The following is a 25,660-nucleotide window of genomic DNA, read 5'->3' as shown; positions in this document are numbered from 1 at the left end:
TTATGATGGTGTTGCCATATAGGTCTAGTGTGGATGGCGCCTTCCATATGTGATGCGCGCCCGGCTTATGTCCCGACTAAATAGTTGGGCAATTACTCGGGTTGGGCTGCAACACGATGGGGCACATTCTTCCCGTATCAGGCAGTAATTTTAAACCCAATTGCATCTAGGAACAATAGGGTCCAAATTAAGTTAAAACTTAATTAGAAATTAATTTAGGAAAATTTTGGAAAAGCTAGTACACGTTAGAATTTTACTAAATCATCTCCACCATTATCAGGTATTCATTCTCTCTTTCTCAATTTGTTTTTTCTCTCTCAATTTTTCTAGTATTCTTTTTCAGAAAATCACAAAGGCATGAACCAATTGATTTTTCTTTTTCAATTTTTTTTGGGTTTGCCAACCCCAGTTTCCAAGGCTTTGCCCTGACTAATCCGGTGTTCAACCCAGGTCGCACACCTGGATGTGGTGGGTGAGTCTCCTAGCGGGGATTTTTTGTATCCACAAGGTTTTGATACCGGAACCTTGTTTAAGCGGACCAAGCTGCTTACCACTTGGTTTTTTCTTTTTCAATTTAATTACTAAGCTAATTATTTTCTAACATTATATTAAAACAATTATTAAGTCATAAGTAGTCTCTCTCTTTCTTTCTTTTTTCCCAATTTATGTTTCTCTCTTTATTTTATTTTATTTTTTTTTTTTTTTTTGTTATTGTTTTTAGAAAACAACGATCTAATAGATTTTTTTAAATTTAATCTTCGAATTAATTGAATTAATTATTTTTTAACATTATATATTTGTATAGTTGTATTGAAGTAAAATTGTTATATTAAAAAAAAAGAATTATTGAAATAATTGAACTGAAATATAATAAAATAATCCAATAGTGAGTCTCATATGAGCCTAAACAATTGTACAGTGGCTTAATGCTCTTCCGATGGAGAGGTGTTCTGGACTTATTATTTGTCAATGTTTAATCTTTAGCTTCGCCCTAATTCTGATGACCCAAATTCAAGGTCACACTCACCTGAACTCATCTGCCTTTGAGATCCAAATTTTAGGTCTACGCCTTATTTAGGCTTAAGGTGTATCAACAGGTTTAGGCCATCAAGATCAAATTTTACACACCAAAATACACGCTTAAATGCATGACTAGGAAAAACACTTCTGTGTGAAATTGGAAGAGAGAGATTTCGTTCTTCCAAACATAAACCTCATCATTGAAAAGTCATTTGACAAGTAATTGCAGTGATTTCAACCAAGCCGTTCACTTTAGAAGGAGAAAAGACAAGAGGATGAGGCGCTGAAATAGTGGAAGCCAAGAATAGAGCGTTGGGATTTGCAGCGTGGTGGGACCCGATGACCAATCAATTGCCTCCAGACATTAAATGCAGAAAAGCACATCTAAAGATTTTTAATTTTGCTAATGGAAGGATATAGCAGCTTCTTTAAAAAAAAGATTGGAACATTCGGGATGGGAAATTATCAAATATTACAGATTGGGTTGCCTTAGTAACCTTCATTAGCATAGTTATGTTATTTAGAAGCCATATCCCAAAATTTTGTTTTGGTAAGAGATTTGGTAGCTCTTGTAGATTGCTCTATATCTCTTCTATATCAAAATCCTGTGTTGTTGCTTTTTCTAAACCAGCTTGGATCCCAAAAAGTATTGCCTCTAGGATATCTGTCAGCTGCATACTTTCAAAATCAATGAACTGTATATGTACCATGCTATATATCCCAATTTTCCTATATATAAAGTGCCTTTGTTACCCAAAAAAAAAAAAAAAAGATTCACAATTTTCCAATGATTTCTAATCAAGGATCGAGATTTCGTTAAAAAAATTTGATTTCCATTGTCAAAATTCAATGGTTATATTTTGGACATAATGATCATGCTCATTTAATACACATGACCCAAGCCAAATTAGAACGGACATGCATCTAATGCGGAACACGTTGGGTAAGATTGTGGGTCGTTAGATACTTGACCATTGAAAATTAATGAATGAAATCGAAATCTTACTCAAAATTTCAATGACATCTCAATCTAACAGTGACATTAAAGCAGGACTGAAAAAAAATGCGTCACCGAGACAAACACTTCACACAGAAAGAAACGGATAGAAGAAATTTTTTTCCTCATCTCATATCACCTCTAACCCCAGCTGGCTAGCTATCTCTCTCTCATTCTCAGAGATTTTATTCATTCACTCTTATTTTATTTATTTGTTTATGTATAAAAAAAAATCATTTATCTCCAATCATTATCTCCTTTCACCCTAGAGATAATGCAAGACAGACATACCCCACCCATTATCTCTCTCGGCCTAACACCCCACATGTATATGGCTGGCTTTACTGTCTTCTTTCTCTGAACACAGCTCACATTCTTGGGTCTACTCATGTCAGCATCCCCACAATCCTCCCTGCTATTCTGCTAGCTCTTTCCATTCTCATGTTCTTTAGGCTTTTTGATTGGAAAGTTAAATATACATTGATTAAGTAAGAAGGATTCATATGTATATATACATACTTTCCTTTACATATCTCAAAGTAATGTAAATTTTTCATCAATTTTAATTTCTTAAAAGTAAAATTCATCTCCAACTCTTTCTTTCTTTTATCTCTTTTTTATGAAAATATTCCTAACTCTAGTAGTCTTAGTATCCTAGATCCAATCCTTTTAATGATACCATATCATCTATCTTTTAATAATATATATATATATATATATATATATATTTCATGGTGATATGTCCAAAATCTACTCAACCCTTAGATCACAGAAGAATGACCTGCAAAACAAACGTTAGATGTGGCCCAACAGTGGGGGTCGGGAGGCCACCTCCGAAGGCTAAGTCAGTTAAGGAACTGATCACAAAGTCTCTGGCTAATCGCAGAGCAAAAGTTTGAATACGAATACTAGGAATACGATTCAGTTACCTTCTTTGTACGTAGGTTATGACTTATATAGTTTTTACCTTCTAATCCTATTCGTTGAACTCATTCGAGCCTTCTTCTTGTAGCCATTGGATCTTTACGGTTAGACCCGATCGTGGGGTGATGGACAACTTCCTTAATCACACGATCCTTTGCTGCAAGTGTGGCGGTTATGCTAGTTTGCACAATCGTCCGCTTCTACGAGCGTTAATAACCACCTCTTGGTGGGTTATCCATCCCGAGATTCCTGAGCATGTACTTGCCTTCTGAACATGCAAGGTTTCTTCCTTAGCACGTTACCCTTAAACCCGGTTCATTCGAACCTAAAACGGTCAGATCGCTCCCAATCGGGGTCAAGGGTTGAACTGAGGGTGAACCCGGTTTCTTCATATTTTTCCCGTATCACAAGCCCCCCATGCCAAGAATTGGGAAACACCGAGGGCTTGGTTTGGTTTAAACCGAACATCGATACTGAATGACGAATCCAAACGATTTCTCACTCATTTGAATGTCAAGTTGCATTTATTGTTGTTGCGTCATTGTTTTCCTCGAGTTACTCAAACGTCTTTAGCCTTCATGCGGGAGCCGCCACGTGTTAGTCATAGCCGAAATCATCATTGTTTTCAACTCGAAATGATGGTTTTTCTAAACGTCAAATCCGATTCGATTCATTTATGCTTTTTTCGAAACGTCTCCCGATCACGATCGTTGATCTGGATTGATCTTGATCGTACGCATACTTGTTGATTTGCTTATTTAAAATCCATTCGTTGTTTTCAAATTTTATCTTTTTATCTAAAACTTGAAACTCGTTGTCTTCTCTGTGCCCTGCCAGTCTTCCTGCTCTTGAGCTTTCTACTCCGGTGAACAAGTAAGTTCATTGACTCTTTCTTGCCCTCTTTACTTTAATTACTCCTTTCGCTTTCGTACTCTCGTTTCCAAAACTAGAGTTTCCTTGCAATGGGAAGCAGTAGAACCTCTGACGAGGGTTCTTCTGAACGTAATGCTGGTTAGGGCGATTCCGACAATGAGGCCACTGTTTGTCTTCGTTGAACAATCTGGTACTGAAGAACAAAAAATAACTAATATCTGGCGTGAATTTGAAGAGGTGAGCCAAAAGAAAGAAATTGAGGTTCCAACTTTGCCCCCTATCCTAGATCATCAAAGATTTCAAAAGCGGCCTCTAAGGCCTCTCGGCAATCTAAAAGACCCAAACAAGGACCAAGCACTTAAGTTTCCAGTTATACCTGTAATATCCAGCCCTATTCTAACCCTAACCCTAACCTGGATCCACTGTTGTATTTAGGTCCGAAGACCCGAAGCGGTGGTAGAAGAGACTTATGGACACTTTTGATTGATAATTATGAGTCGGAGACCGAGCCCATGGACATTGACGATGATACCCCTTGCTTGAGTACATTGTCGGTGTTTAATGAAAGTCTGCGCATCGGAGATGAATGATTTAGTTGAAGTACCTAATGACCTCCAGTGCACAAACCAAAGGTATTCCCCGAAACTAAACTTCTTGATTGAATTGTAGAAGAAAACCCCACTCAATTTGACCTTGTATAGCCTTCCAAAACCTTGTGTGAAGTTGTTGAACTAAACCTGACTTTTCTATTGATTTATATTTTGGTTGATCCTCTTTGGTCGATGCCATCGACCAAAGTTTATCAGTCAGCCAAGTTAATGATTCTTTGAAATATTCCCTATTCTATTTATACTAGCCTCGTGTTTTGAGCCCTATTGCAATCATTTTCACTCCTGAGAACGTGGGGGGGAGCTTCCCAAAGCAACTCCTAGGCATTTGTGAAGGATACTCCACCAAAGCTCATTGTTAATCATTGTTTCTTGTCTCCATCTACAACTACAAGGTATGATTCATCATTCCACTCTCTATTCTATCTTTTTCTATTCTTTTCTTTCCTTCTTTTGCTGTTGAGACCTTGGAGATGGTGCTACAACCTTGCAACCATCACTCCAAGTGTCCACCCTTGCTTAACCTATGATCCTCTTAACTATCTATTGATGCTATGCCTCCATCTCAAGCCTAGCATATACATTCTTTGATTTTCCTCTTAACATCATGCCATTTTGTACAAAACTGAGTTGTATAGTATGCTATGTACATGTTTATCACTAGCATATGATTCTAATCGAATTTCTATAAGTTCCCTTAGCTAATGCATGCATTTTCAATGTCAATGCAATCAATTCCAATTCATGCTATGATGTTTGTCTCTTGAACTAGGTAGCTCAATTTGGGGCTTTCTATTTAGACCATTGGATTATATTAGTTCCTTGATTTGTAGTGTCCTCATACTGTTCTTAACCATTCCTCCAAGTTCCGGATTGATCCGAACCCCGGAAAACCAATTTCGGATCAAAACCCCCAAAATCCACTATTCTGTCCCGAAGAAGTTTTGGTTGATCCTCTTTGGTCGATGCCATCGACCAAAGTTGTTGCTGACAGCAAACTTAGCTTGTTTTGACCCGTTTAACATCCGATCTTCCTGATTTCTTCTCTAACTTATTATTGATGTTTGTTTAGGGTCTTAACATTTCTTTTGGACCATTCCTTAGTAATCCTCAATTCATCATCAACTCAACCTAAGGTAAGGATGGTTATCTCCATAAACATATAGGCCATAAACTTATGATTCGTGCTTATACTTAAAGAACATAGTCTCTTGATTACTTTTAATTATTATAAGACTTTTATACATGTTTTAGGACAGTAGTATTGCGATTCATATACTCTTGTCATATTAATTAATTATTCTTGATTACTTGTGTCTATGATGAATCATTTCAATATTATGATTTAACTTTTATCATGAAGAATTAAAATAGGGTGGATGAAGTGGAGAGGTGCATCCGGGGTCTTATGTGATCGGTGTATTCCATTAAAGCTTAAAGGAAAATTTTATAGGACCGTTGTTCGACCAGCTATGATGTACGGTGCAGAGTGTTGGGATGTTAAAAAGAATCATATAGATAAACTCAGTGTAGCAGAAATGAGGTAGCTAAGATGGATGAGTGGCAAAACTAGGATGGATAAGATAAGAAACGATCATATTAGAGTTGGGCTAGGAGTTGCTCCCATAAGTGATAAGCTTAGAGAAAGTCGTTTGAGGTGGCACGGCCACGTTCAACAGAGACCTATAAATGCTCCTGTACGGAGAAGTGATATAATCCATATTGAAGGAACTAGAAGAGCTAGGGGTAGGCCTAAGATAACCTTAGGAGAAGTGGTGAGAAAGGATATGTATAGCTTAGGCCTTGTATCTAGCATGGCCTCGAACAGAACTGATTGGAGGGCAAGAATCCATGTAGCCGACCCCATTTAGTTGGGACAAGGCTTATTGTTGTTTTGTTGTTGTTGTTGTTGTTGTTGTTGTTTTATCATGAAGATGTATTGAATGCATGAGAATTGATGAACTTGAATATGTGATTGCCTACGTATAATTTGGGATTGGGGAGTGTCCTATTGACACTTCTGTCATTGGGCATCGGAGGGAATAGTATGGGATGTTCTCCGAAGGTGCCTATTGACACTTTCCTGGGTTATTGGATGACATACATAGGATTGTCTAGTTGTGTGGCTAGGATTGTCCTTGTCGTGTCAAACCCGAATCGGAAGGGCATTGAGACCGAACGACCCATGGTAGTGTATGGTTTGATGGGCGCTCTAGACCGGTAACCAACCCGGTAGGGGACATAATCATGCTACGGATACCCGAAAGGGGCCATTTATTGGTAGGGTTGCAAATAGCTAGACTTGGGCTCATGGGCGCTCAAGACCGGTAACCAATCCGTGAGAGGACGTGAGAGCTTCCCGTTTACTATTTGTGGATGACCAATAGGGTTGATGAGTCCGTAATATGGGATTATGCTGACTCTAGTGTGAAGGATACCGGAAAGGATCGCCAGGGGCGAGGAATGGACATATCTGGATCTGACTTGATACGACTGAGTAGATGACTCGCATTGAGCTAGGCTTTACTGTGACATGCGCCAGTACTTATACCAAACGGTGATGTGAGAGAGCGGTGACCGATTCCCCTACCATGGTTTGAGAGGACTTTACCCAATTACCACGGCATTCCCAAGATACGGAATGGGTTGAGGGAGAGTGACTAACAACCCAAAGAAGTACGGTGCTATGACTTAAAGCATGTCTACCTTAGAGACCAGCATTCATAGCGTTAGAACCATACTTGCATCATATGTTTCATATCACATTGCATTATGTTATGTTTTATATATGTATGATTTTAACTTATGGAATAACTACCTTGCTGAGTTCTTCAAACTCATTCCTTTGTGCAAATGTTGTTACATTATCCTGCAGGTACCGACGACTCGGATGGCACCTTCTTCGAGGCGGACTTTGATCCCGTATACTACCCTCCGGGTGGTAGCATTAGTGAAGATCAAAGTTTTGGTGCCGAAGAGGATTACTCTTCGTACCAAGGTTAGCCCCACGATAGTGCGGGAGCGGCAGAGCTGGGCCTTCTTCATCCACACCTATGAGGAGACGATCTTTAGGATAGAAGAAACCCTAGTCTAGTGCCCCATTTCCCTGGTCTATTATGGAACAACTGGATGTGCAATTAACTTTCTTTGGATTATCTTTTGAAACATGGGATTGTAACTAACTTGATTATTACTTCATTTCCGCTGCTTTGAGAGAGTGATTTTCACTTATTCCCTCATCTTTATGATCACACTTATACATTGACATTATCTACTTTCCGTACTCTGATTTATTGAATCTTATCTTATTCATGATATCTATTATTAGTTGCTTTTACCTTGATTATTATTGTTCATGATTGTGTTATTGCGTATGTGGGAGGCATTGTCCCTCGATTCTTGATCCTTGGACTGTGGATCACATTCCAGGGTATGCCAGATAGGGTACCGGCTGAGTGGATGTGACAATACCAAAGCCAAGCTAGTATGGGCAACCAAGCACTTTTCTTTACCTCCTTCCTATCTTCTTCGAATTAACAATCTTGACGAAAGGGCTCATTCAAATCCCCCTGATGAATTTTCACTGTACTTGGATACTTTGGAGAGTGGGGTTCGGTTTCCATTTTTTAACCCCTTATTTTCTGCAGTCTTGAATCATTGAGAGATTTGTCCCAGAATGCTCCTTCCTAACAGCTGGCGTCTCATCGTTGGCTTTCTCGGTTTATGCTTTGAAGTTAGCATTGAACCTTCTCTTCCTTTGTTTGTACATTTTCATGCTTTGTCTCAATCCAACCCTCTAGGTTAGGTTTTTCTTTCCAAGCATAACAAGACCAAATTGGATGGTCGGCAGCATTCTAGCCAGGGGTACATGCCCTTCTAACCACAAAAGGTGGCGCACTCGGTATTTTTTCTGCCGAGTGCCCCAAAAAGATCTAAACTTCCCGATCAGCTAGAACCAACTTGAATCTTATACCGAAGCCAACCGTGCTCTTCCTCTGAGCGATGTTGAACAAGTTGCTGCTAAAAATATCAAGTCAATTCCGTGGTTCCAAGAGATTCTTGGAGGTGGAATATACAACTATCCTTCATTATTGGGGGTTGGCCCCTTGTGAGCTTTCTAATCTTTACACCCCTCCTGATCATAATGTGGTTTCGTTGAGTCTTCTAACTCGGCTTTCTTTGCCAGTGCCTCGAAGAATAAATCCGGATGCCGTCCGAGCTAACGTGATCAAGGCAGTTGAGGCTGCAGAAAAAAGGTTGCCTCGTCCAATAACGCAAGCTGACAGAGCTGCCTCCCCCTCTTCGAAGCCTATCGCCAAAGGTATAAGAATATTGAGGCATGCAGGTGAAGGCTTGGGAAAGGGAAAGAAGCCGATCGAGGAAGAGGAAGTTGTCCCTCCTCTTGTCTGAACCAAAAGGAGACATGACCAGACCGACGTCACTGTCCCGAAAAAGCAGCGAAAGAATCAAGGATCGGAGGAGATCTTTGTTCCCCAGTGGACTCTGAACACGTCGGATCGAGTCACACAAGAACCTGAGAAGGCTTCCAAATGGAGTTCACTCTGCTTGATGCCGGCCGATCGTCAGGCCTTTGAATCCCTTAGCGATGATGCGCTTGTCCGCATTTCTACCAGGTAACTAGTTCTCCAGGGCTAATGATTTCTGGATCATAGCATCCATCAGAATTTTTTGACAATTATCTACCTTCTTAGGACTGTCGTGGAGAATTTTTACCAGCACATTGAGGCTTTGAACCGAGTGGGTTGTAGCGATTCTCGTCTTCAATACTATGATGAGTAGCTGAGGCTTGCGAATTCTGACATTGCCCAGTTGAAGAAGGATGTTGCAGTGAGTGAGGAGGAGAATGCTAAAGTCACTCATCTCAAGAAGGATCTTGATTTGGCTAATAGTCGAATCGAAGCCTTGACTCAGGAGTCGAAGAATTACGAAGGAATCATTGCTGATTACAGCAAAAGGGTCGATGTCTTGACCAAAGAAAAGGAAGATCTCCAGAGAATGGTCGTCCCCTCCAAACTCGAACATATTTCCCACGACCTTCGGAAAGCCTGCGTTTGGAAATACCTAAATAGCATTCCTTTCAGTGACTTGATGGTCCCCTATAATTGCCTAAAGAGAAGGGCAAAACGATGTGTGGAAGGCCATTCTTTCTGCTGACCCTTCCTTCAACACTACTCCCTTCCAGGCGGTTTGTCACTTAGAAGTGTTCGAGAAGCTTCAAATGCCTCCTCCTGAGTGGGTTCGAGAAGATGATGACCCTTATCCATCCGATCCGGATATTGATCTGTGTCTCAGTGATTCTCCAGCTCTACCTGAAGATGAAGCTGTCAATAAAAATCAAAACCCTCGGGAGGAAGTTCCAAGTATAGATCTTTCAACCACACCAGTTCATGAACCTGCACATGAATGAATGTATTCTTCCTTTATTTTTTTTTTTGTAAAGGTTGGCCCCCTATGGCTATTTTATGACGTAATGAAAAGACCTTCTTGATTCCTTGTCTTTAGAGTTCTGTACTTGTAGTTGTGATAGATTCATGGGATTTCCTTTCGGAGATATCTAGAATGTGAAAGCCTTACTCCTCGAGGACTCGGTCGGGTATTGGCTTTTGTTCCTTTTCTGAGCCTTGGCAAATTTTAATTGAAAACGGCCTTCGGTTGGAAAGTCTCATTCAGGATAAACCGATGCTTTGTTTTTTGGAAGTCTCATTCAATGCGAACCGATGCTTCATCCTTTAGAAGTCTTGTTCGGTGCAAACCGATGCTTCGTTCTTCGGAAGTCTCATTCGGTGCAAACCGATGCTTCGTCCTTCGGAAGTCTCATTCAGTGCAAACCGATGCTTCATCCTTCAGAAGTCTCATTCGATGCAAACCGATGCTTCATCCTTTGAAAGTCTCATTTGGTGCAAACTGATGCTTCATTCTTCGGAAGTCTCATTTGGTTCCAACCGATGCTTCATTCGAGGACTTCATTCGGTGTTACCCGAAGCCCCGCTTTTGAAAACTTGATAGTTTTCCTATTCTTACTAGTCCGCCTTTATTTCATCAAATTTTGCGAGTATTGCGTTCGGCTCAATCTTCTGAAGAAACTCAAACGTTCTTTTGCTTTTATTTCCAGGTTAATCTTCCCTAGGAAATAAAAACGTCCCTTCGCATTTATTGCTTTTGGGCGACGGTTTACTTCTCGAGCTGCTCTCCTTCATAATAGGCATTTGAAGTTCCACGTGGGCGTACGTGACGGCTCAAATTCCCTTGTGTCAAATCCAAAGAGTCATTGATTTCTAGCCGTTGATCTTGGATTTAATGATCGATATCTGAACCGTCACTCCTCCTTGGCCCTTGATTCGACTGAGTCACGCCGCTCTGCCTTACTTCTTGAGGCTATTTAAACCTCTTTGTTGGACCTCAACTTCTCATTTTTTCCTTTTGCAAAATCAGCATTGTTCGAAGTCCCTGAGCTCCTCTACTCTCTTCGTTTCAATACATTTGGTTGAAGATTTTGCAGAAGCTTTCTGAACAAGTAAGTTTTCCTTTCTTGTGTTTCTTTGTCATGATTTTTTAATTTCTTCCCTCTGAGAGACTCCAAGGCAGTGGTTTTATCACTTTGTTACCTGGTGGTAAGTGAAAGAATCGTCGTTTTGGTGCCAGAATCTTTTCTTTTGATTTTCTTCCTAGACGCCTTGTAGACTCTATGATCTTGGGTTATGTCTTTTGAAGAGAGTGTTTATTTCTCCTTTATAGTGCCTCCCAAGTATAATCCTGATGCTGTTCGGGCCCATGCTGCAAAGAAGGTTACTTCGGCCGAGAAAAAGGTCATTCGGTCTGAGGAGGAAAGCATGATGCCTTCTTCCAATGTTCAGATTCCGAAGGCATCATCTACAGCCTCCTTAGCATCTTCGCCAAGTCTCCCCTAGCTCTAGAGGGCCCTACGTGTCTCGTTCCTACCTCGATGATGGAGAATCGGGAAGTTTTCCAGGAGAAAGTGTCCTTGTCCTGACAATGAAGTGTATCGGCCTTCCTGGACGTTAAAAAGGTCTGACTTTGTGATAGGAAATTTTGAAAAGGCATTGGAATGGTGTACCTTCAACCAGATGCCAGCAGAAAGCAGAGCTTTCAACGTTGTTCCCGATGAAGCCTTCGTGAACTCATTAGTAATGTAAGTTTTTGGATCTTTTCTTTTTACCTCTTCTTTCCTTCTGGAGTCTCTAATTCTCGAATAACTCTTATAATGTTGCAGGAGTACTACATATAATTTCCACAAACAAGTGGAATCAACCTTTCGGATTAGGAGGATGAATTCTGATCTTTCCAGGCTTTGGGAGGAAGCCAAAGCAAAGGATGCTGAGATTGAGCGCCTTCGAGACAAGCTATGGGAAGAGTCCAAGGTGAAGAACACTGAGAACAAACGGCTTACTATGGCCCTGGATGTTGCTAATGGGAGCATCCACAATTTAGAGCGGGAAATCGGGAGGCTTCCGGGGGAACTGAAGGAATCCGGAGCGAAAATCATCGAATTCCAAAGTCGAGCAGCTCCTTCTTAGCCCGAACATGTTCCTGCCGAGGTTCGGAGAGCTTGCATCTTCAAATACTTGAACAGTAAGCCTTTTTATGATATGTTGAACATCTTTAACATTCAGGCTTACCGAGATGGCTAGAGCGAGGTTTGGAAGTCGATCTTGAAGAGAGATCCAAATTTTGAAGCGGCTCCTCACCAAAAACATTGTCATCTCGAAGTATTTGAAAAGCTGCAACTCCCTCCTCTTGATTGGGCTAAAGACTTAGTAGACCACCCTGTTCCCGATTTGGATATAAAGCTCTATCTTGATGATTCTCCTCCTTTGTCCCCAACTGTGGAAGTGGTTCAGGAAGAGCAGGTCCTGAACGTCAACCTTGCTAAGGATCGGGCTTCCTCCTCGGTTGAAAAGGTTAAGGAGGACGAAGTCTAGAGTTTGTCATTCCTCACGTTCTCCGTTCTTCTTACCTTTAGTTGGGGAACCTTACAAAACTCTTCGTAGTCCTTCACCTGGGAAAAGCTAGACAAAGGGTATGGAATTGTGGAGTTCTTCCCGACCTTTTGTAGGTGGGAGCTTATGGAACTCTTCGCAATCGCCGAGGGTGAAAGAGATCTTGCTTTGGTGGTTCTTCCCATTCTTCATTCTTCTTACCTCTGGCAAGTGGTAGCTTACGGAACTCTTCACAATCATTGATGATGATACTCAAAATTTACCATTTTGACCGAATGAAGAAACTAGTCTTTACAATTGTTGCTTCATATGTATCCTTCAAAAGGAGTACTTTTAATTTTGTAAAGATTGACCCCTTCTAGTCGTTAATGAAATAAAGAAATATCCTTAAATTCTTTCCGTCTTTTGGCGTTCGAAGGTCTCATTCGGGTTTTAAACCGAAGCCTTTTACGTAACAAATTCCTGGGAATTTCTTCTTTTAGTCAATCGGAAACGAAGTTGTGAAAAATCTTATTTGGCCATAGCCGAAGCCTCTACTTAGAGATTTCTAAGAATTCTTCTACGCTTTCAAAGGTCCCACTCGAGTTTTAAACCGATGCCTTTACTTAGAGATTCCTAAGAATTCTTCTAAGGTTTCAAAGGTCCCACTCGGTTTTTAAACCAATGCCTTTACTTAGAGATTCCTGAGAATTCTTCTAAGCTTTCAGAGGTCTTATTCAGGCAATGCCGTGTTATCATACTTAAAAGAATTTCCTGAAAATTTCTCTAAGCTTTCGAGGGTCTCACTCGGGTTTTGAACCGAAGCCCTTTGATTTATCATTCCCATACTGGTATATGTCCCCCAATCAAAGGATTTGATGCTCAAAATGGAAATTGCATTAATGAATTGTGTCGCTCTACGTCAAAAAAGAAAAAGTTAAATCCCTATGGATAATATTTCTTCAAATGTCTTGCATTCCATGATCGATCGAGTTCGCATTCAGTTGCTATATGCTTTAGCCTGTATGCTCTCGAACCGACTGGCTTGACTATCATATATTGGTCTTCCCACGAGGGATCTAACTTCTTTTGGTTTCATGGATCTGAGGCCAAAGTATTCCTTAGGACTAAATCTCCCGAACGGAATTGTCGATGCCTTACTCGGGAATTAAAATGTGATGCTATCCTTTGTTGGTGGTGTTGAGTTCGGGCAACAGCCTTTGTTCAAACTTCATCCAACAACTCCAAGCTGTCTAGCAATCCCTGTTCGTTCGCATTTTCTTCGAATTCTCTTTCTCGTAGTGTTCCCGCCATTATCTCTACTGGTGCCAATGCCTCAGATCCATATGCCAATTTAAAAGGAGTTTCTCCAATAGGTGTTTGAACCGTGGTTCGGTATGCCCAAAGAACATTAGGTAACTCTTTGACCCATAAGCCTTGTTGGACTCGAGCCTCTTCTTCATTCCGTCTAACAACGTTCGGTTCATGACTTCCACCTGGCCATTACTCTAAGGATATGCCACTAATGACATTCGGTGTTCGATCAAGTAAGTGCTGCAGAATTGCTAGAACTGTGGATTGTCAAATTGTGTACCATGATCGGTGACGAGGATTTTTGGGATCCCAAACCGATGGATTATAGACTCAGTAACGAACTTCTCCACCTTCTTTTCAGTAAGTGCCGCCAAAGGGTTTGCTTCTACCCACTTTGTGAAATAGTCGATTGCCACAATGAGATATTCTCGACCACCAGAAGCTTTGGTGAATTTAACCATAATATCAATTCCCCACATCGCAAAAGGGATGGGATCAAGAATTGAAGTCAGGGTTTCTGCAGGCCTCTTTGATATTGTACCATGGATTTGACAATTGTTGCAACGGCGGACATATTCCATTGTGGCTTCTTGAATTTTTGGCCCGTATAGCCCAAGCCTGAGGATTTTCTGAGCCAAGGCTCGACCTCCCATAGATGCTCCGCAAATCCCCTCGTGAACTTCTGCCAAAGTGATTCTCGATCCTTTTGGCCCTAAACATCTGAGGAGTGGTCCAGCTTAAGACCTTCGGTATAATCTTCCGTTTTGCATGGTGAATCTTGACACTTGTACCCGGATCATCCTGGCTTCTTTTGCATCCTCTGGTAGCTTGTCATCCCGAATGTATTCCACTATTGGGTCCATCCAGCAACATTAGGTTTCAATGTATGAAACCTGTTGTTCTTGATTGCTCGGACATGCCAATTCTTCAATGTAGACTGACAGTTTGAGGGTCTTTTCTTTGGCATTAGCCGATCTTGAGAGTTCATTCGCCATTGTATTTTCCTTTCTCGGGATTTGACATACTTCTAGGTCTTTGAATTCCTTTCGTAATGCCCTCACGATTTTCTGATATTTCTGCAATTGGGGTTCCTTGATGTCGTACTCTCCTTGCACTTGATTGACAATAAGCTGTGAGTCACTAAAGATAGTTACATCAGCTATTGCTAGGGCCTTAGCCAAACGGAGTACAGCTTATCAAAGCCTCATATTCTGCTTCGTCGTTGCTTGCTTCAAAGGCAAACCTTATGGCATAACGAATGATAAAACCTGTTGGACTCTTGAGTAGGACTTCTGCTCCAACTCCATCTTATTGCTTGAACAGTCAACATAAACCTCCCACATGGTCGGGATACTTGGCTCAGCTTGCTCCTCCAACGGAGTTGTAGTTTCTACAACAAAATCGGCCAGTGCCTGGGCTTTGATTGTCGTGCGAGGTTTGAAATTTACATGGAATTCACCAAGCTCAACCGACCATGCCATCATCCTTTCAGACAAATCAAGCTTATAAAGAACTTTTTCAAAGGAAAAGTAGTTAATACCTCTATTGGATGTGCCTGGAAGTATGGCCTTAATTTTCGTGCTGCCACCATGAGTGCCAGTGCCTGCTTCTCAATTTGTGAGTATCGCGTTTCTGCATCAAGGAGCACATGGCTAACATAATAGATTGGCTATTGCTCTCTTTCCTTCTCCCGAACGAGAACTGCACTCATGGCAGAGGAGGATGTGGCCAAGTAGACTTGTAAAGTTTCACCTTTCTTCGGCCGAGATAAGAGAGGTGGTCTGCCAAGCGTGTCCTTCAAGTTCTCGAATGCCTTTTGACATTCATCAGTCCATCATGCTTCCTTACTCCCCCTCAAATTCTTCAAGGCTTTGAAAAATGGAAGACACTTTTCTCCCAACTGTGATATAAAGCGGTTCAATGCTGCCACTCTTCCGATTAAGCATTGCACATCCCGAACAATCTTTGGAGGCTCCATGTTAATCAAAGCCTATATTTTGGCTGGATTAGTCTCTATAACTCTTTGAGACACCATGAATCTTAGGAATTTTCCCATGGATAACCAAACGCTCGCTTTTTGGATTTAGCTTCATCTGCTATTTTCGTAAACCGAAAATACCACTGCTAGATCAATGATATGTCCTAAATGTGCAAAATCTTCACTAACATGTTGTCCACATAAGCCTCCATGTTTTTCTCGATCAGATCCTTGAAGATCTTGTTTACTGCTCTTTGATAAGTAGCTCCTGCGTTCTTCAGACTGAACGGCATGACTTTGTAGTAAAAACTTTCACGATCGATCATGAAAGCCGTGAACTTTTCATCTTCCGATTCATGAGAATCTGGTTGTACCCCGAATAGGCATCCATGAAACTTAGGGTTTCATATCCTGCAGTGGCATCTATCAAAAGATCTATTCAAGGCAAGAGATAGCTGTCCTTCAGGCAAGACTTGTTGAGTTCCATGTAATTAGTACACATCCTCCATTTCCCATTTGCCTTCTTGACCATTACCACATTGGCCAACTAGGTTGGGCATTCAATAGGCTCAATGAACCCTGAATTCTTCAATTTCTCAACTTCTCCTCTAATAGCTTCATGCTTCTCCATTGAGAAGTTCCTTCTCCTTTGGACCACAAGTTTTGCCTTTGGGTCTATCCAAAGCTTGTGTTCTGCTACTTTTCGATCTATTCCAGGCATGTCTTCAGGAGACCATGCGAATACATATTTATTTTCCCGAAGGAAGATCTTCAATTCTAACTTGAACTCCTCCAGCTGTTCGGATCCAATATGAGTCGTTCATTTTTCATCATCGGGATCCAGCTGGATTCGCTCCAACTTCTCCACCGGCTCAGGCCTTTGCATTTCATCTTCATCCCAATCGTCACATATTTCTATTGGTAATGTTGTGGCCTTCTTTGGTCCATCCTTTTCTTTTAGATACGCCACATAGCATTGTCGGGAGATTCTTTGATCGGAAGATACTTGACCAATTCCCTTATTGGTCGGGAATTTGATCTTTATATGCTTCGTTGAAACCACAACACCTAGCTTTGTCAGGGACGGCCTGCCGAGAATGACATTATATGCCAGAAGCTCCCGAACCACCAAGAAATTCATCCGAATCGTAGTTTCCTTGGGGAAATTTCCAACCTAAAGGTCAAGTTGAACTGATCCTTCGGCTATGGCTGACGAACCAGCAAACCCATACAGATGCATGGACGACGGCTTCATTAAGTCCTTCTCAACTTTCAATTTCTGATAAGCCTCATAGGACAGGAGGTCTGCCGAAGATCTAGTATCGACCAGTACTCTATGCACCTCCCGACGCTCAATCTCCACCTTGATTATTATGACATCATTATGAGGTGTACATACACCTCTTTCGTCTTCATCATCAAAGGTAATCGAACCTTCTCCATTAGGCCTTTTCTGCTTTTGCGTTTCTCCAGTCCCGACGAATTTGGACTTGGCCTTCAGCTTCCTGAGGGACTCCGGTTCGGGTCCTCCAAATATAGTTAGGATAGGAGATCGGCTAGCATCGATCACTTGCTTTCCCTTCTTTGATTTGGGATCCTCAACTCGTCAATCTCGGCTCCCCGAACGTTCTCTTTTCTCAACAGCTACTCTTGGCTCGGCCCGTCGCCCTTTGATAAAACTGGAGAGATGTCCCTGAGTTATCAATCTCTCGATATCAGCTTTCAGATGCCTGCACTCATTGGTGTAATGCCCATAATCTTTATGAAAACGGCAATACTTCTCCATGTTACGTTCTCCCGGCTTGGATATGACCTTTAGTGGCCATTTCAAAATATCTTGATTTTTTATGATGTTCAAAATTTCCGACCGAGGAGTATTCAAAGTCGTATACTCGCTTTCATCGGGTGAACGCTGCTGCCTCCATGCCGAACAGGGTTTCCTCGCCCAATCGTGATTGGGCTACTTTGGCTTCTGCTTTCTTTCAGGAGCCTTCTGCTCTTTGTTAGAGGTCTTTGTTTCCCCCTGGCGCACATCCAAATTTTCAGTCACTTCAGCCTACTTTTGACATCTTTGCACCAACTCGGCATAGGTAGTTGGCATGTCCTGAAGTAATAACTCTAGAAGCCTTCAGTTTGTAAGTCCAGTGAACAGAGCAGTTTTAGCTACTTGCTCGTTCTAATTCTTGATCTCCATGGTGACCTTGTTGAATCTCTTTAGGTATTCCTGAATTGATTCGTTCTTCCCTTGCTTAGTAGTGAATAGAGTTTCCTCCGTCTTCTTGATCTGAATCCTACTCTGAAAGCGACAGATAAACTTTGGTGCCAATTCCTGGAAATCAACAATTCTTACCGAAGGAAGATTCGAAAACCACTTATGTGTTGCACTCGTCAAGGAGGAACCGAACACTCTACAGAGGATCTCATCAGAGTTACTAGCTACTGCCATAGTCTACTAGTAATAGCTGATATGGGCGATGGGATCCCCTAAACCGTCAAACGAAGAGAAAGTTGGGAGCCAAAAATTGTGAGGAAACTCAAATCCAGCTATAGCTTCAATGAATGGGGTCTTCCTGATGATCGAATAAATGTCATTTGTCATCCTTCCTCAGGAAAGTTGTCCCAGCCTCTGATTGATATCAACAAGTTCTTGACCGATGGGCATTGTGTCACGTCCTCCCAGCCGGACCCTACGCATACCCGAGAGTGGACCACGCCCGAAGATCGGTATCGAGTGATCAGCCTCCCACATTCACAATAACATAATCATGAACAATCATAATAAAAGTGCGGAAGATAAACCATAAATCCAATAAGGAAAGAATGAATCATAAATAAATCAGAATGATAGATATAATCAGAGTATCAAACAGATAAGTAAAGTGAGGCAAAAATCCCACTTTACAACCAGCGGAAAAGTAGCTCTAAAAGATAATAAACTAGACAAAATCTAATCCCAGTAGCAAGTACATTGGGTAACTAAATGTCTCCACTTTATAGACAACACCTATAAGTGTAAACCATAAATGGCACAAGGACGCTTCCACTCAATGGTCGGACTAAGCATCGACGGAGCATAACCACCGCGGGACTCGTGTAAGGGTAACCGCAATCACCTCCGGAGATATGCCTCTTCGCCGCGCCTCATAGGGACCATCAAAGAGACGCGGGATAGTCTAACAAACATGTACAATAAAGGAATGAGTCAAAGAAACTCGGAAGGCGAAATCCATAATACATAAATGGCGAGGATTTCGAACAAACATAAATGCAATATGATATGAGACAAGCAATGAATGAATGAATCTAACCTATGTATGCGGCTCTATTGGCGGACATGCTTTAAGCAAGCACCGACCAGGAAGGTCCGCCACACCTCAACCATTAAGATATCTTGGATTCTCCACGGATCATTCACCGGCGAGCGCCGAGGAATGGGTCCTCATCCTCGGGACAAACCAGGCGGGGGAAGTCAACACACCTCCACAACCAGGCATAAGTACCGGCGCATGTCGGGGTAAAACCAGCCAAAGCAAGTCCTACAGTTACATCAAGTCGATCCGATACGCCATTCCTCGTCCCGACGATCCTTTCCGGTATCCTCACACTAGAGTCCTCATAGTCCCGACTACGGACTCACAACCCTATGATCATCCACATATGGTAAACGGGAAGCTCTCACGCCTCCACGGGTGGTTACCGGCTTAAGCGCCCGTGAGCCCAAGTCTATCCATATGCAACCCTACCAATAAATGGCCCCCACAAGTGATCGCCTCTCACGGGTGGTTACCGGCTTAGCGCCCATGAATCCCCATTGCTACCACGGGTCGTCGGCTCAATACCCCTCCGATTAGGGTCCGACATAACAGGACATCCAGCCAAACACTACTAGACAATCCTAGATATGTCATCCAACGGTAGGAAGGTGTCCAGAGGGCACTCCGGAAACATCCCATAATATTCCCGTAGTAGTCCAAGGACAGAAATGTCAAAAGGACACCCTCCCCAAACCATACTAAGCATACACAGCATCAATTCATATCATCACATATATGGTAACTTCATATATGGAAAGAAATCAATAATTACAATCACTGTATATAATTGGTAAGTAAATCATACATGAATCGATTTAAGCAAGCTACGTAATCAAAGTATGCAACAGTAGTATATCATTGTAAGAATCTAATTTAGGAAACATATCAATGATATTCAAATATAGAAACTAGATTCATGCTATCTATGTAATTAAGGAAATAACCATCCTTACCATAACCGCAAAGGAATCCTAAGAAGTCAAGTAAGATCTTGGCAAACTTGAGAAGAAGGTCCAAACAAGATATACAACATATTAGGAAAGATCCCTAACGAAAGATACCAAAACACCAACACGACCAACGGAGTTGCGAACCATTGGTCGAGTGGATTGGTCGAGTCCACTCGACCAATCACGACCAATGCAGACGATAGCCTAAAAACGAGTTTAAGATATGAAATCCGAATTGGTGGTCAAAAGGGTACAATCAAGGGGTAAACACACGAGTATCTAACATATAGGGGACCTCAAAACAAATTCAAACAAGACATCAAGATCCAAATTAGGAAACAAAAAGTTACCAAATTAGATCAACCAGGATTTGATGAATCGAAATAGAAACAAAGACAAGAACAATAGGAGGGATGGACATGCGGTAAAGGTATCTGAAAACATACTTAGATCTTCAAGGAAATAGGCTAGAAGCATAAATCTAAATAAGGAAATAAAACCACCATATATGTAACTACCATGATTCATGAAGAACACATAGTATGGTAGAAGAGAACAACTAGAGATTGATAGATCATGGATCATGAAAAGAAAACAAGTAAAACACTCACATGATCAAAATAGAAGACCAAGGAGATCGACAAACGAAGTTTAACAAGATTAGATCATGGTTTGATCAGATCCCAAAGCGCAATGACAGGTAAGACAGCAGCCCAACCAGGATGACAGAGAACAAGCCGAGAGCAACAGAGAATGCAGCACTCCACGCTCAACCAAAAGGAAAGAAAAACAAGATGGGGAGAAGAAGAGAGGTAGACAACCGACAAAGGAAGAGGACGAAGACCCAAGAAACACCAAGACAAGGGAGAGACGCAGAGGCGCCCAAGAGGGAGGCAGCAACGAGTGACCAGTGGACAAGACGAAAACCAACCAAGACCATGGCGAGGGATGCGCGCAACCCACAACGGAGCGCAAACAACAAAGGGGTTTGCACACCAAGGCTCCAAGGTGACCAAACCAAGTGGGCCCCAGCCCTCCTCCTGCCTATGCTCTTCACTCGGTGCCGGCCCGCCACCGGGTGGCGGTTCTCGGGTCTCGGCTCATAACAAGGTTCGGTCAGGTTGGGTGGGTTCCATTGAACGTCCACCAGCAATCCGAATGCTTTCTCTACCCGAACGTCTGGAGGTTGGCGAGTGAGTGCGTACTCCTCTGCCTAATCTTGTTACTGTCTGGGTTTGGTTTGTTTGCGGTTGTTCACGCCGATCATCCCTTCTGGGTAATTCCCCAGTTCTCAATTCTCTGTTTCGCCCTCAGGAATCCCCCTGGAAGTTTTGGCCATAATTTTGACCTTTAGCCGGCTATCTATCTCCTTGTGGGGAATGCCTTCGTGGCGGAGGTGTAAGCACCTCTACTTCTCCCACACGCCTTCTAGCCTCCTGTTGGTCAAGAGCCTATGAAGCCACCACCTGCCTGACTAACATACGAAGCGTCTGGTTCATCTCCAAAAACTGGAGATGCATTTGATCTAATTGTTGTTGGAGAGGATTCTGAGGGTTTAATTGATCATTACCTCCTTGTCCTCCGTCTTCTCGAACTTCAAGAGCTCAACTTCCTTCAAGGATATCATCTGGATTATTCCCGTCAGAAGGGAGAATGCTCGGCTCTTGCTGAGCCGCCGCAGCTGCTGCTGCTGATCTGGCAACCATGACTTTCTGAAGCATTTCCCACAGACGGTGCCAAATGATGCGTCCAAAATCTGCTCAACCCTTAGATCACTACAGAATGACTTGCAAAACAAATGTCAGATGTGGCCCGACCGTGGGGGTCAGGAGGCCACCTCTAAAGGCTAAGTCAGTTAAGGAATTGATCACAAAGGCTCTGGCTAATCGTAGAGCAAAAGTTTGAATACGAATACTAGGAATACGATTCAGTTATCTTCTTTGTACATAGGTTATGACTTATATATTTTTTACTTTCCGTTGAACTCGTTCGAGCCTTCTTCTGGTAGTCGTCGGATCTTTACGGTTAGACCCAATCGTGGGGTGATGGACAACTTCCCTTAATCACACAATCCTTTGCTGCAAGTGTGGCGGTTATGCCAGTTTGCACAATCGTCTGCTTCTGCGAGCGTTAATAACCGCCTCTTGGTGGGTTATCCATCCCGAGATTCTTGGGCATGTACTTGCCTTCTGAACGTGTGCAAGGTTTCTTCCTTAGCACGCTACCCTTAAACCAGGTTCATTTGAACCTAAAACGGTCGATCGTTCCCGGACCGGGGACCAAGGGTGAACCCGGTTTCTTCATATTTTTCCCGTATCACATGGTATAATCTATATATATATATATATATATATATATATATATATATATATATATATATATATATATATATATATATATATATATATATATATATATATATATATATATATAGTCATCCCCAAGTAAACTACAAAGAATTAACTTTCTTCTTTTTTTGATGTTTTTTTTTGTTTTGTTATGTTTTGTTAATTACATATGTTATTTACTAAAGTCATTTAATACAAGGATCATATTGTCATTCCAAATGGGCATGCAATGAGTGTTTCGGAAAATGACATAATAATAAATCTATTTTAGGTTATTTTGAAGTCATTTTTTTTTATCTTGACATGACCAAAGTAGCTTTTCAGAATGAGAAGAATAAAAATACTAAATCTGCATGATGATTTTTCTCGCCCTAAATAGATAAGAAATTATATAAGTGAATTTGCATAGTTTCTAACCCTTAATATATTAAAATATAAAATGACAGATTGAAAAACATAATTCTAGTCGCCCTAGCAATTATCGTAATGATCAGTACTCAAGTTGATTGGGACTAGCCACCTGTTTTATTATTCTTATATAGAATTTGTTTGAGACAAATGAATGTGTAGTATAGCTATCGGGTAAGATATTTATTTTAATTAATTGTGTAGCATATGCATCTAAATAGCATAGAGACTATTAAGAGTGTTCAAGATAATTAACCAAGTGAAAGTCTTTAGCTCGTTGATACATAATTTTATAGAGAAAACCTCCAAACCCAAAAAACCAGACAACCAATTAACCTTATAGTTGTTACCTCTAATTAAATTCAAATTTTATGTTTAAATGAAGTTATAGTAGGAATTAACTAGCAAGGTGAAGGTCTGTTTAAAGAGAACTAGAGGGAACACAATCACCGAGATTGTCAACAAAAAATATCAAATTTCTTCGCAACATGCACATTTATCTTTCCCATTTTGTTTAAGTTTTAGTCTTTTCACCAAAAGATCTTAAAAAAACTTTATGCTTTCTACCTTTTCTTAAAAGACCTCTGCAAGTTTTTCAATCTTCATATAAAAAGGCTGAATTGAAGTTCTTAATATGCCAAAGCATGCTCATAGACATAGATTGCAAGTCAAACAGAGATTTGATGTTTTCTATGAGCCCTTGGGGCTCTAGCATGCCTTTCATCTTTTAAATGTGGAGCATCTAATAATAATAAACTTAACATACATAAACATCTCATGGCATACTACGAAAAATCTGTGGTTTTTTTTAGTATACTATTTATGATATTCATTTAATATAAAGTTAATATTGTTATTTCAAATGGACAATTTTTACTTGAAAAAATTTCATAAAAAGAAGTCATATTCAGTTTAGTTTGGAACCCTTTTCCTTGTGATTAAAATAATTTTTGACAACAATATGATAAAAATAATAAGACTACGACAAGTTTCATCATCCCCTCCCAAAGAAAGAAAGAAAGAAAGAAAGAAAGATAAGTAATTAAAAAAAGGAAAATATCCTTGATGGTCAGATTTAAAAAAAGATTAAAAAATTACTGAATAAGATATTTTTTAAAATGTTTTATTAAATAAATCTTATTTTTAAAAATAATTTACCAAATCCCAAATTTTGTGATAATATTCTATCATGAACAAGTGAACCATCCGAATTACCATCAAGTAACATTAGGGTTTTGAAACTGAAGATTGAAGTTGACAATATAAGCACTATAGAAGCCTACCCTACCCTGAAAGAGATTCTACATGGTTACTTGTTAGGGTTTTTAAACTTAAAGTCATTGAACCCATATCACTTATAACCGTATCGTATCAATTGAAATGTAATAATGTTTGTAGCTATATAAGTGAGGATGGGCTCATGTATTTGAGTTGGTATCTGCCAACTAGCAAAATTTGGCATTTGCAGTTTAAGCCTTCTCATGTTCACGTGATTTCTTTCCTCTCCACTGTCACAAATCTCTATAAAAGCCCCTCCCTTGGGTACTCAAGCACTTCATACTTGTAGCCTTCCTTGTCTGCATTTCAGGTCAGTCAAGGAGAAAAAAAAGAGAGAAAGAGTCCAAAGCTATGGACTCTCCTAAGATCACAGCTCTCCTTCTGATCTGCATGGTCTTCTTCTCCCTAGCAACTCCCATCCTTGGCTGTGGGTCTTGTTCTAAGCCTCCTCACAAGCACAAGAAACCCAGTGGAAAGTCCCCAGTTGTGAAGCCTCCCATCAATCTTCCTCCTGTAACACTCCCACCAGTGACTATCCCACCAATCCTGAACCCACCGGTGACGGTTCCTCCCGTCGGTGGTGGCGGAGGAAAACCGGCTTGCCCGCCACCTCCCGGCACAGCAGCAACATGCCCAATTGATACTCTCAAGCTAGGAGCATGTGTGGATCTTCTAGGTGGGTTGGTGCACATTGGTCTGGGAGACCCAGCTGTGAATGAATGTTGCCCATTGCTTCAAGGGCTTGCTGAACTGGAAGCTGCAGTGTGTTTATGCACCACTCTCAGGCTCAAACTACTCAACCTCAACATCTATGTCCCAATTGCTCTTCAGCTCCTCATTACTTGTGGGAAAACACCCCCTCCTGGTTTCACATGCTCTCTCTAAATTTTATTTATGTAAGCTGAACCTTATTCTAAACTATGGGTTTCAAGGTTTATCTCTTTATGGTTTTGATTTTGAATGAAATACAGAGACCTGGATTTTCTCATTACATGCTATGGTTTTTGTGGTTGCAGATTGTAAGATTTCAAGGGATGAAATCGACATGAGAGTTTTTCTTAATTGATTGGTGTTTCTTTTTCTCTATTCTTTCACTTTTCCTTCTTCATTGGTACTATTGGTGGTTGGCTTTATTGTACACGTTTGTTCTTATGTGATTCTGATCTTACGCATGGTTTGTTCGAAGTAAGGAAAACAAGCAAGAATGGTTTTCCCTAGTTTTCACTTTTCACTCTTCAATTATCTCGGATTATTAGTGGTGTTGTAATTTTGCAAAGGATGGTGGTTTTGGGTTTGGTATATCTATTTCAAGAAATCATACCAAATGGAGCTTTCACTTTCATTCATTATTTTAAACGCTTGAATTCGCTAATCATTAAGGAGAAGGTTTTCCATTATTGTCATCAAAGGTTTGCTCAGTCTGCAATGACAACTACTTTGTGTAGTCTGACTCTCCTGACTGCCTTACGTAATACCCTATTCTCAATATATAAAAAGTCGTCTGGTTCAAAAAAAAAAAATAATAATAATAAATATATATGATCTCGATACTCATCCATGCGTATATAAAACTTCCATGTGATTTCCATTATTTCTTCTCCTTCATCTCCCCTTTGTTCCTACGGTGAAAGTGAGAAATCTTCATATTGGGACCCTAGCTTTTAACTCTTATCTTCTGAAACATGATGAG

At 40.9% G+C, this 25,660-nt stretch overlaps 1 protein-coding gene across 1 annotated transcript; it reads left to right on the top strand.

Annotated features, from left to right (window-relative positions):
* Positions 1-24,321: 24,321 nt before the first annotated feature.
* On the top strand, positions 24,322-24,855 carry LOC149007515 (lipid transfer protein EARLI 1-like). Its single transcript, XM_089167084.1, has one exon. It carries the CDS (start codon positions 24,322-24,324, stop codon positions 24,853-24,855), a length of 534 nt encoding a protein of 177 aa, XP_089023210.1.
* The last annotated feature ends 805 nt before the right edge of the window (positions 24,856-25,660 follow it).

The sequence above is a fragment of the Hakea prostrata genome, chromosome 8 (assembly GCF_041222555.1).
Source record: "Hakea prostrata isolate BN-2017 chromosome 8, UWA_Hpros_2, whole genome shotgun sequence".
Lineage (NCBI taxonomy): Eukaryota > Viridiplantae > Streptophyta > Magnoliopsida > Proteales > Proteaceae > Hakea > Hakea prostrata.
This window is presented reverse-complemented; position numbering and strand designations above follow the sequence as displayed.